The 12,712-nt window shown below is 36.3% G+C and overlaps 1 protein-coding gene and 1 non-coding gene across 3 annotated transcripts in view; both read right to left on the bottom strand.

Moving 5' to 3' along the window:
* VAV3 (vav guanine nucleotide exchange factor 3) overlaps window positions 1-12,712 on the bottom strand; it is a 414,579-nt gene that overhangs the window by 122,117 nt on the left and 279,750 nt on the right. For both annotated transcript variants that reach the window (XM_061121261.1, XM_061121262.1), the window contains exon 19: window positions 10,615-10,660. In XM_061121261.1, the coding sequence (XP_060977244.1) occupies window positions 10,615-10,660 (46 nt within the window). The remainder of the gene's footprint in view (window positions 1-10,614; window positions 10,661-12,712) is intronic.
* TRNAA-AGC (transfer RNA alanine (anticodon AGC)) lies at window positions 628-699 on the bottom strand. Its single transcript has one exon. It is a non-coding gene; the product is annotated as a tRNA-Ala (tRNA).

Below are 12,712 nucleotides of genomic sequence, written 5' to 3'. Positions count from 1 at the left end.
CAAAACTAGAAAAGAGTCTTCCTTCTCCTACCTACCCCATGACCCTTTATTCCCAGAGAGCCAAGTTATGGCCTAAACTTAATGCCTCAAGGAAGGACTGCATTCTCTGGCTCTCTAGCACTCTCATCCTGACCCTCTAGGGTGAAGAGGACCTTTCATCTCACCTGCCTCCACAAAACATGCTGTGTAAGATCTTGTTTCCTTGGTTCTCTATAATTTGATGGGCCAATCTACACTAACATGTACATAGGTAATAGTGGAACAAAGGATTACCTCCTTATGGAAACAGAGTATCTCTATCTAAAGGAGATTATCACCTCGATATTTTAGGTGTAAAGTCAGGGTTATAAGAAGATACTGTGATGCAAGAACACTTTTGTTATCCTTGCAAACTAAAGCTATGAGTAGTAGTAGTTAAGTCACTCAGTTGTGTCTGACTCTTTGAGACCCCCATGGACTGTAGTCCACCAGGCTCCTCTGTCCATGGGATTTTCCAGGCAAGAATACTAGAGCAGGTTGTCATTCCCTTCTCAAGGGGATCTTCCCGACAGAGGAATCGAACCCAGGTCTCCTCCATTGCAGGCAGATTCTTTACTGTCTGAGCTACAGGGAAGCCCAATATGAAGATGGAGGTACTGGGGATTGAACCCAGGGCCTCATGCATGCTGAGCATGCACTCTACCACTGAGCTATTCCCCTAAGAATGAGGCTTTTTAAAAAATGTCCAGTTTGCATTTTAGGTACATTCCTCAGGGTTTATTTTGTCTGATACTATTGATAAAAATCAGTCAAATAGAAGAGGCTAGAAATGGAAAAAGGCCAAGGCAGGATAGGTGGAAAATCTAGCTATAATATGCTCAATGAGGAAAATGTCTGAAATTCACAATAACAGACCTACATTATAATCAGCTCAAACAAAGCTTCTCACCTTTCCTTCCCCCATTCTTTTGTAAGCATAACTGTTCTTTCTTACTTAAATTCATGTGGACAGACTGGGTCAGCCTCTCTCCCCAGGCTGGAGGTGCACACAGAAGCCTGATGGCTCATCACAGGTACCATGGCTGCAGCCATGGCCTCAGAGATGAAAGAGATCTGGGCCAAACCAGTTAAAGACACCTTGGGAATTTTGTTAGATTTATTGGGGGAAAGGTATTCCATTTTTTCTGGGATTACTAGCTGTGGGGAACGAAGAATTGCTAGTGGCCAACTTTGCTTCCAAATGAGACAAACCTGCCAGAGGTGCCTGACAACAGAAAATCAACAGAGAAAAATAAGGAAAACAGACACAAGGAGAAATGAAACTTGATATCATTTGAGCCCCTGGATCTAACTCTACCTGAAGCCAAACACACTCAACTTTAGTTACTGAAGTCAGTAAATCCTCCACTCTTTTTTGTCCCTTAAACTAGAGCTCCTTCTCTTATGAAGGGCTCACATCCTGATAAACCCACTGTAAGCTGAAAACATCATAAGTTGACAATGCATTTAATACACCTAAGCTATTGAACATCATAGGTTAGTCTAGCCTACCTTAAATGTGCTTGGAATATTTACATTAGCCTATAGTTCGGCAAAATCATCTAACACTAAACCTATTTCACAGTAACGTGTTAACATCTCATGTAATTCATTGAATACTGTACTGAAAGTGAAACAGAATAGTATAAGTGTCTCAGTTGGTTCACTCTGTGATCATGTGGCTGTCCGGGAGTTGAGTTCACTGCCTCTGCCCAGCATCACTGAGAGTACCATGGCACACATCACTAGCTGGGTAAAGAACAAAATTCAACATTGGAAGTATGGTTTCTACTGAATGTATGACGGTTTCACATCCCTGTTGTAGAGTCAAAAATTTATAAGTAGAACTATCTTATTATGTCTACAGTCTACAATGAGTTTATTCCAGTTGACAAATGAGCACATTGGGTGGTAGAGCGTTGAGGTCAGCATTTGAGAAAAGAGACTGAGAGCTTTATTTAAATATCTGTAGTTCTATATACATGCACTTTGATTGATGTACTTGTCAGTTATCTTGTCTCCGTGTCTTGTGCCCTTCTTTATTCCACAATGTGTTTCCCCTATCTTGCCATTCTGGTCAATAAGACCATTCATAACCAGCCACATCCACTTTGGTGGGTTCTCATATACAACACAATATTACTGTTCAACAGGTATATGTTTGTATGGCCTATCTCTTCAACAAAATTCCAAGGTCCTCAAAAACAGGAAAACTTCCATATATTTCTAATACTGCTACAGAAAAAAATGAGTCTCAAAAGAAAAGGTATCTGTAAAGAATTTTTTAAACCTAACATAAGCTTTTTTTTATTCAAATTAAAAACTTAAAAATCGACTTGATTGGAAAATACAAAAAGGTAAATAATTGCCAATATGAGTCATTTTCACAGAAATTCCACAAATTGCATTCCAGCGTTCTAATTAATGTGCTAACCGTTCTCACTATTTGTGTTTAGAAGGACTATAAGATTATAAACGATTATGATACTAAGGATTCCTTTATCAATGTCCTCTTTCCTTGTATCAGGCAGATATTACTTGTATCAAATATTACTATTTGAAGCCAATACTTTTGACTCAACTGCTTCCTTTCATTTACCTTACTTCAGACTAAAGTTCTGGAACAAGATTATCTGGTTCTCAGAAGTTGTTGGCTCATAAGAAATTTGTGATGTTTCTTTGCCTACTTAGCATTACATGGCACGTTCTTTTGCTTCTGAAATGACTACGAGGGCCACAGGTTCACTAAGAAAGTTCAGACCATACCTGATCTTCTAAGTAAAGAATGATTTCTCAATGATAAATGTTAAAAAGCAGGTCACGCAGGTTCAACACTTCCTTTTCAGAGTATTTTTCTAAATATGTGATACACACTTTATTTTCTAGGACATAACTACTATCATAAGGCTTCTCTGGTGGTTCAGACAGTAAAGCGTCTGCCTACAATGCAGGAGACCTGGTGCAATCCCTGGGTTGGGACGATGCCCTGGAGAAGGAAATGGCAACCCACTCCAGTACTCTTGCCTGGAAATTCCATGGATGGAAGAACCTGGTAGGCTACAGTACATGGGATTGCAAGGAGTCACACATGACTGAGCAACCTCACTTCAACCACTATCGTAACAGAAATTATGAGTTAGAAGTGCATAGATGATCCAGAAGTAGGTTCTATATATAACACTCCAAATGTTTTGTAATTTCAGTACTCACATAACTAATGCTGTATTACCCACCTAAAGTTCCCTGTAAAAATCTTCAAGCATTCACTGTGCCCTTTTTGCCTTCGCTGGAGGTACCTGAGCCATAAATGACTGGGCTTTGGCCTTGCCCAAAGGTGTGGGCAAACCTGCCAGATAACAGCAATCAAGACCCTTTGTGAATTTGGAATGAGCTTTCAAAGGGAAAAATAAGTCCTCCCCAAAAAAAGTTGTGAGGAAGGGACTGTGATATAAGTTTTAGAAAAATATCATCATGGTAAAGAGAATTAGAAAGGCAGTCCCGAAAATAACTACAAGGGGATCAAATGCCTTGTGCAAAACGAGTCTTATTGTCTGTGGTTTAATAGAAGCATGAGAAAATCGGCTATTTTAAAAACCAGAGCAGGCTCCCCAGCACTCGTGCACAGTTTGGATTTCTCATGTCTCTGCAGTGAATCTTAATCACCAGGTTCTATTGTCCCAGTTTTTTCCCAAGCTCATTTTTTCAATGTGAAATGTATTTTTACACATTTACAATTATGCTCCTGATATTTAGATGAGGATTTATGTTTGATGAGAAATTCTTTTTAGAGGTGACAGAAAAGACAGAAGTGGGTATGACTGATTATTTGGAAATATAGTAATCTACAGACATTTTATTACTTATTTACTATAGACAAATGCTTCCCTGGTGGCTCAGTTGGTAAAGTTGTCTGCAAAGCGGGAAGCGGGAGACCTGGGTCCGATCCCTGGGTTGGGAAGATCCCCTGGAGGAAGGCATGGCAACCCACTCTATCTAGTATTCTTGCCTGGAGAATTCCCATGGACAGAGGAGCCTGGCAGGCCGCACTCCATGGGATTGGAAAGAGTCGGACATGACTGAGCGACTAAGCACACATACACAAAATTTCACTTAAAACCTTTAACAGTATACATTTCTTTCCTTCCCAAAAAAAGAAAAATGCATTTTTTAGATCAGTACTTCAAAAAAAAAAAATCCTGGGCTGCTATTTTTCTCATCAGTGTTTTCTATATGGTAATTAAGAAGATAAAATTTCTCTATTGAGCAAATTGGCATCATGTTTAAATGCAAATCTAAAGGGAATCAACAATTATGTTTAGATTTGAAATGAGTTTACCAATACTTTGAAATTAAAACATTAACAGAAAATATGTTAAATTGTAATTCAATGTAAAAAACTAGCATGAAAAAAATTTTATATAAATGAAAACATATATAGAGAACTCAGCTCAAAAGCAATCTTAGCCTATATTTTCTCCTTTCTTTTCCAGTTCTTTTTGCTTTCTGGCACCTATAACATAATTAGATCTTTTTATATGTTTACCAGACTATTTTCTAATTGTTTTTATGACACTATGCCATATCGTAATGAATCAGAGTATAAAAAAGATATTAAAATATTATATATATACTCTCATCTGCATGCATTTATGCAATCAAGACTTTGTGCCTGTATCTATTCCTTCCTTAGGCAGAATATAAATTGTGGGAGGGGCCATGTTCTATAATCAATGATATGGCTGGTGTTTATTATTGTATAAGACACAAATTTGGTAATATAAAAAATATTTCTTGAATTCCTTTCTTTATACAGGAACAAATTGGAATGGCATTATTCATCAATCTTACCCTCCTGTAAGAGAAAGTGACCATCTTTGAAGATGTCTGCTCAGAAGCAGTAATACATCTCTCCAGTGAATGAGAAAAGACAAGGTTTCTAAGCCATTTTTTCCTCTTTGTAATTAAGAGGTTAATAATGAGTGCATGAGATTCAAGAGTTCTCAGAAAGAACTCTATTCATTTATTATTCAAGACTATCACAAATTATATAAGTAACTTCAGATCAGAAGGAAAATGCTATCCCTAAACAAAGCTATGGTTATTCCAGTAGTCATGTATGGATGTGAGAGTTAGATATGAAGAAAGCTGAGCACCAAAGAATTGATGCTTCTGAACTGTGGTGTTGGAGACAACTCTTGAGAGTCCCTTGGACTGCAAGGAGATCCAACCAGTCCATCCTAAAGGAACTCAGCCGTATGTCTTCTTTGGAGAAATGTCTGCTTAGTTCTTTGGCCCATTTTTTGATTGGGTCATTTATTTTTCTGGAATTGAGCTGCAGGAGTTGCTTGTATATTTTTGAGATTAATCCTTTGTCTGTTGCTTCATTTGCTATTATTTTCTCCCATTCTGAAGGCTGTCGTTTCACCTTGCATATAGTTAGTCCTGAATATTCATTGGAAGGACTGATGCTCAAGCTGAATCTCCAATACTGCGGCCACCTGATGCAAAGAACTGACTCATTGGAAAAGACCCTGATGCTGGGAAAGATTGAAGGCAGGAGGAAAAAGGGATGACAGAAGATGAGATGGTTGGATGGCGTCACCAATGCGATGGACATGAGTTTGAGTAGGCTTCTGGAGTTGGTGACGGACAGGGAAGCCTGGTGTACTGCAGTCCATGGGGTCGAAAAAAGTCAGACACAACTGAGCAACTGAACTGAACTGAAACATTTCCCATCTCCCTCTAATCTTTAGGCAGTGTAACAAAGAAGAAAGGCCTGACTTTTTAAAAAGCTAATGACTGTGGACTTAAATGTAAGATGCTATGAATTCCACAAATAATTTTGCAATAGTCTAAAACTATGGAGGTGATTAAAGGAACACATGTCCTGGTATACAGAATCACCACATACAAACTAAAATAAATTTTTATCTTCTATACTCAAAAGGAAATTTTAAAGCTCAGTATTAAAATTTAATTGGTAACTCTGACCTTGGGTGCCACTTTAGGTGAAAAATATTACACCAGTACTCAGATTTTCTTAAGATTTATGATCTCATGTTCTTGAAAAAGCCTAGCACCTCCGTGTTCCTGAAATAATTGATCTGTCTCTTACAAGTGCTATTTTCCTGAAACCAACATCTGTCTCAGGAAGAAAAGTACAATCTGATGAAAATACTCTGCTATATTTAAAAAAGCAAAGAGCTACCAGAATCTGCATCTAATGCATTACTATATTTATAAACCCAGTCAAGATCATAAATTGATAAAATTTCTTAGCACATAATAGAAGATAAGAAAAAGTAAACTAAACTGCAAAGCCATATCTGCAAATACTACCTGTAAAATTAACTATAATAATAAAAAGTGAATATTTTAAATGTGCAAAAAAGACACAATGCAAATCTGTACCTCACATCTTTCATCGTTTGAACAGAACTCCACCTCAGCAGGTAAATGCAGGAGACATGAGTTCCATTCCTGGGTTGGGAAGATCCCCTGGAGGAGAAACGGCAACCCATTCCAGTATTCTTGCTGAAAAATTCTATGGACAGAGGAGCCTGGTGGGCTACAGTCCAAAGAGTCAGAAAGAGTTGGACATGACTGAGCACTGCACCACAATATACACCTTTAACCTAGTGAGTCTTTCTTTCTTTCTTTGTTACTGTCACAAGCACTACTAACTTCACCATCAATCTCTCAACTACCACTGTTGACTGTGTCTCTTATTAAAGATAAGCATGGAAGCCATCAGATAAGTAGGCAACGATAGCAAATCTGAAAATGACTGTGATAAAGTAACTTCTAGCTTCACTGAGGATTCAACATAAAATTCTGGATTTCTTTATAAAGAAATAACTGGCAAATACTTTTGATTCTCCTACACATGACAAAATGTTCAATATTAAATAATATATTCTAACACAAACTCATCTTTTAACAATACTTTTCATGTATATAGTAAAGTGTACACAACATTTTATTACAATGTAAAGCTCACAACAACTTTGTAAGTAGGTACTATTATCAATTTCCATTTACAGATCAGTAAACTACAGCACAGAGAAGAACCAAATTGCCAAACATCAACAGCAAGTAAACAGCTAAGCTTGGGCCCCACCCTAGGCAATGTGGCTCAGGGCCATGCTTCCTATCACTGGACTATTCCATATTCTCTGGGATATTGGTCCAATTTATCAGCAGGAGGAATTTTTTTTTAACATGTTCATAGCAACTTTATTTGTAAGAATGAAAACTAAGAGCAACCCAAATGCCATCAATAGGAGAATGGATAAACACAATAAACACACTGTGTTATATCAATACACATGGAACATAAAGGAATAAACTTTTGATCAAAATACAGATGAACTCCAAAGTAATCAGTCTAAGTGACAGAAACAAGACAAAACAGAGTACATACTATATAATTCCATTTATACAAAAATTTTCTAATGTGAACAAGTCAACAAGAAAGAAAACAGATTCTTATTGTCATGGTATAGAGGAGAACAGGAAGCACAAGAATAAAGAAAGAGTAAAGAGGTATTAGGAAATTTTGGTGGGCAGGAGGAATTTTAAAAAACAAAAGAGTTGGTGCATGCAGAGGAAGTATATAGTCATTCATTAATTCATTTAACAAATACCTATTAAGCACCTCCTAAAACTACAAGCAAGCCCCTGTGTCCTTATGCTTTGACATAAAAGGCTTTGCTTTAGATTCCCAGGCCTCCTCTGAATCTCAAAGGCTGGCTCAACAGTTAATGATTAAGAAATGTGAAGGTGCAGAAACAAAGAATAGCTGTTGGGTTGGGGAACTGCTAACAATTTGGACTCTAAATCTGCCACATGACAGAATCTCTGAACTCAAAGTTCTCTGAAAGATATAGAGAAAGGCCTGACACATATTCCTAAGTTGTTTTTACAGGAAGCAGACACCCTCCAGATGAAAACACTGACCACAAGAACATAGATCCTACACTGATTAAATCAGAAGGCAGATGATATTTGAAACTTCACCTTGATGCACACCAATCCGAGAATTATGCACAAGCTGATCACACACTCTGCAGCCTCCTCCCTCACAACTGCTTTTAATATCCCTTTCCTGAAAGCCATTTGGGAGTTCGGGTCTTTTGAGCATGAGCCACCTGTTACCCTTGCTTGGTGTCTGCCATGAACACTGTACTTTACTTCAACAGAATCTGGTGTCAGCAGATTGGCTTTAACACTCTAGGGTGAGTGGACTAAAGTTGGTTCCAGAAGACTACTATCCAAAGAACTAAGCATTAAGTTCCTTTCCAAAACAAACGATCTATGGAGAAAATATATAATTTACCCTTGTCTATAGCTCTGAAATTTGGATCTGGTGAGATGGTTACATCTGTCCTCCAAAAATTTTTTAACCATTTTTTCCTACAAGTCACCCTAAGTGAGTCCCTGGAAAGCAGTCTATGTGCAAACCCTTTGGAAAATAAAATAGCTAAAAGACAAAAAATAAAAGAACCTTTCAGTCCTTTTACCTATCAGTAAAAACACTGATAGCAAATAATGCTCTTGGGAAGCAGTTTTTCCATGCTTAGGAAATCTCGATCTTATTGAACCCTTGTTTAAATATCCCATAGTGGAATATCTTCCACACAACTGTGAAAATCTTCTTAACAATAGTTACATAAGGATCAACTCAGAGTAAGACAGTTTGATAATTGTCAAACTAGGGTTTATTTTAAGCAAAAAAGCTTTCCAACTTGCCAACAGAAAGTAATAAACATAAAGAAACAGAAAAAGCAAGGATACAAAAGACAACCAACTCTATAAACACATAATTCAAGCCCAACATCAAAAGACACCTTACAGGGAGAAATGATTATTACATTAGTATCTACAACAGGGAAGATCATCAACTATTTGCTTTCTTTTCAAAAGTGAGAAAAATTGAGAAAGCAGTCACATATACCTAATGGAAAGCTATATACATATATATATATATATACATATATATATATATATACATATATATATATATATATATATATATATATATTCCCCCCCCCAAAAAAAAACATAGCATATGGCACCATTTCTTTTGTGTTTGTAAGTTTATTCTTCATGACGTTCTAAAAACTTTGGACAAATAAAAATACCAGAAGAATTATACCTACAGAAAGCCATCACCTTTAGGATTAAGTAAGATACTTTACTATAGATCCACTTCGCCATATTTATAATCAGTAAATTCATTACACCTACCTTTGAGTAATTTAAGGTCTTCTAAAAATTTTAGCTATAAAGTACATTGTTAATAGTCAAAAATGTGTTCCTACTGACACATATAAATGTAGAAGTGCATTTCGTTGGGGGAAAACAGATTAGATAAAAATGCCCATAGAAGAAAAGGAAATATTTTAAAATAATATTTATAAAGTTTAGATAACTTAAAGAAACAGAAATACTATAGCTTGTACAACATAAAGAAAAATATTATGTTCACAGTCATATACTCCTACTAAATTGAGCAAAAGTCTCTTTAAAATATTATTGCTGAATCTTCTCTACAAAGACTATTGTCTTGGGAAAGTCAGAACCAATAAAAAAGTAAGCCAGATCCCCTATTTTTTTAAATGGCCTTAATTTTGTTCTGTACTTAAAAGATTTAAACTGATCTCGTGGGACACAAGTGAGGCAATTTCTAGCCAGAGGCAACAAAGCTCCTATAAACCTTTTCCAACAGCTCATAAACTGGCATGGCTACCAGGGGTGTGGTTTCAGTTAAAAGCTATAATGCTTTGAAAGCTAAACTTTATAACTAGGTGAACACTGTTTACAATGGGGAAACAAAACACATAATCTAGATTATTTTCCAGCAAGAAAGACTACTCTATATTTCTTGTTCCACTTGATTTATTATCAAGTTCATATATTGGAAATCCTTTAGCCATGAACACCTTTTACCCACAATAATATGACCATATCTTTGATAACTAAACTCTGGAAGGCACTGCTTAATGGATGAAAAATAATTATATGAAAATAATGACAGGGTCAACCTCACGATACTAAATGAGAAACAACTGAATGCTCTCTGCAGACAAAAAATGGGTCTCCGGAGAAGACACTTGTTCACAAAGGCCTTAAACTCATTCTTCTATGATAAAATAATACACATACAGAATAAAGAAAAGTATTTTCCCAAATGGGGAGAGAACAAAGTTGTCTAGTTTATAACCTCCCTCACCCCCTCAGAACAAGCTGTTTTTTAAGTACCAGTTTGCTGGTTGATTTTTTTCCAGGTTTGGGAGGAAACAGGGAAAGGGTGTTGGAACTTTGAGCATTAACCAAGTACCCTGAGGCTGTTCAGTAAGCAAATAACCAGCTCAACTGCTGACTGTGGAAAGACTGTGGTACTGATGGTTACTCATCACATGACACTGTCTTAGGTAAATGATTTACACAGTAGACGGTCACCTTCTGGTCACACATTATATACCAAGCTCCAAAGAACAAAGGCCAACAATCTGTCTGACTTTCTACTGCTATTCCCATACACTTTCACAATCACTTAACTAAAGAAATAATTATAGATGTTTAATCACACACCTGGATCCACCGGTCTGGGGGTTCTTCGGAGTCCATTGGTCCGTTTCTGTGCAGAAAGGCAAAACAAAGACTTTGTGTTATCAAATTGTATTATTTTGCAACACTCTGGAAGTCCATTGAATGTTGCACTACCTCCATTTAACACTACTGTAAAATAGGTAACTAATAAGGACCTGCTGCATAACACAAGGAACTCAATCCTCTGTAATGCCCTATATGGGAAAAGAATCTAAATAAGAGTGAATATCTGTTAGCAGAAACTAACACAACATTGTAAATCAACTATCCTCCATTATAAATTAAACAAAGGAAGAGTATTACTAAAGTTGATCAAAACACTCAGTTCCAGTTTCTTTTTACAATTTTTGTTTCTCTAATGTTTTCCACTTGCTAAATCATTGATATGACACTATGGGAAAGAAATACTTTTCATTCACCATCTCTGAGGATTATGACTCACTTTTTAAAGTCATAATATAGGAATTATGAAAACAAAGCCTAGGTAGCCATTTTTTGCTTAGAAAATGCTCCCAGCAAAGAGTTTTGATCTCCAAAATTCTAATGCAGCTTTTTTAAAGCCTGACAGACCAGAGACTGGAGAGTATACAACCTCCAAACAAAGATCTCAAGCTCTGATTTTGAGCTTGGTATGGTAGTTTAATTATGAGATTTATGGCAGTTTAATTATGGATCAGTGATATCTAAATACTTTAAGAAACAAAATAGACATGCAGCCTGTAAACCATGAAAGTAAATTCTTATTACAGAGAAGGAACCCATAAGAAAAATTGTGATTGTAAAAATTATAGATAAGATGCAAAACAAAAGAGGTTTTAAATCTTTGAAACTGTGTGGTTACGCATTTGATTTTATAAGCATTAAATTCATTCCCACCCAATAACTATTGCAATCTCACTAATTAATAAGAACTTCATTTTCACTTTTGTTATATAACTGAGTGTAATGCTCAGTCTATAATTACAATATAATTCAGATTTTCACAAGAGCAATTTTCTTTCTACATGTGTTGGGGTTTGTGCCTGCATATGGAGCCCTGGTTTCATTCAGAGCAGAATTGGTTTTGCCAGGCTCACATTAACTATGGGTTTTTCTTAGGGTTCCCCCTGTTGTTTTTGTCCATAAGTTAAATGGGCCTCAAAGGAGCTGCCAAGGTTTCTCAGGCAAAAGCAAATTGGAGAATTATTAAAAATATAAACTTGGCTTTTAACCCAACTACTTTTAAAATGCATTTGTTAAAGCCTAATATGATCATTAAGTCAGCATCGAAGCTTCACTGAACAAGCTCGATGGCTGTACTCGGGGGAAAAAAAAAACTAGTATAAACAGACCCTCTCCTTACTCATTGTGAGTGAGAAGAAAATACCACACTGGGCTTCTTAATAGCCAAGCACAAAAAGGGAAAACATGGTAAGTTACAGGTTTATATCCAATAACTTGGAAGAAAACTGCCTTCAAAAAAACTTCTAAAATTTTATAAAATGTTTGGAGCTCTCTATATAAATAACTATATTTTAAACAGGAAAATATATATTGATGAATGTCTTATGGTTGTTTACTGTCTACATTTCCCTTCACTTTCTTAATGTACAACAGACACTGTCTTTCGACTACTCTTACTCTTCCTACTATCAAAGTGCTTGGAAGGCAAGAAAGGAATTCACTCTTTGGGTCTTATTCCTACTATCCCTAAGCTAGAATTATTTAAAAATATTAACTTAGAAAGTGAAAAAGAGAACTTGAGCTCAAGAGCAACTCTGTAGGACCCTGAAGTTAAGATTAAAATAGGGAACATGGCACAATTATTTAGAGTATGGATTCTAGAATCTGACTGCCTAAGTTCAAATTCAGACCCTCCCCGTCACTTGGCATCTGATTGGGAGCAAGTTAGTTAAGGTCTCTGTGCCTGTTTCTTCATCTATAAAATGGGGATATTAATACCACCTACTTCATAGCATTTGTGGTAAGAAACATGTTAATTCATGTTAAGTGCCTGGAACAGTTCCTGACACACAGTAAGGACTATTAAGTCATAGCTTATTATTATTGTCATTATTATTAATTTCATGATATTTTGAAT

The sequence above is a fragment of the Dama dama genome, chromosome 20 (genome assembly GCF_033118175.1).
Source record: "Dama dama isolate Ldn47 chromosome 20, ASM3311817v1, whole genome shotgun sequence".
In the NCBI taxonomy this organism is placed as follows: domain Eukaryota; kingdom Metazoa; phylum Chordata; class Mammalia; order Artiodactyla; family Cervidae; genus Dama; species Dama dama.
This window is presented reverse-complemented; position numbering and strand designations above follow the sequence as displayed.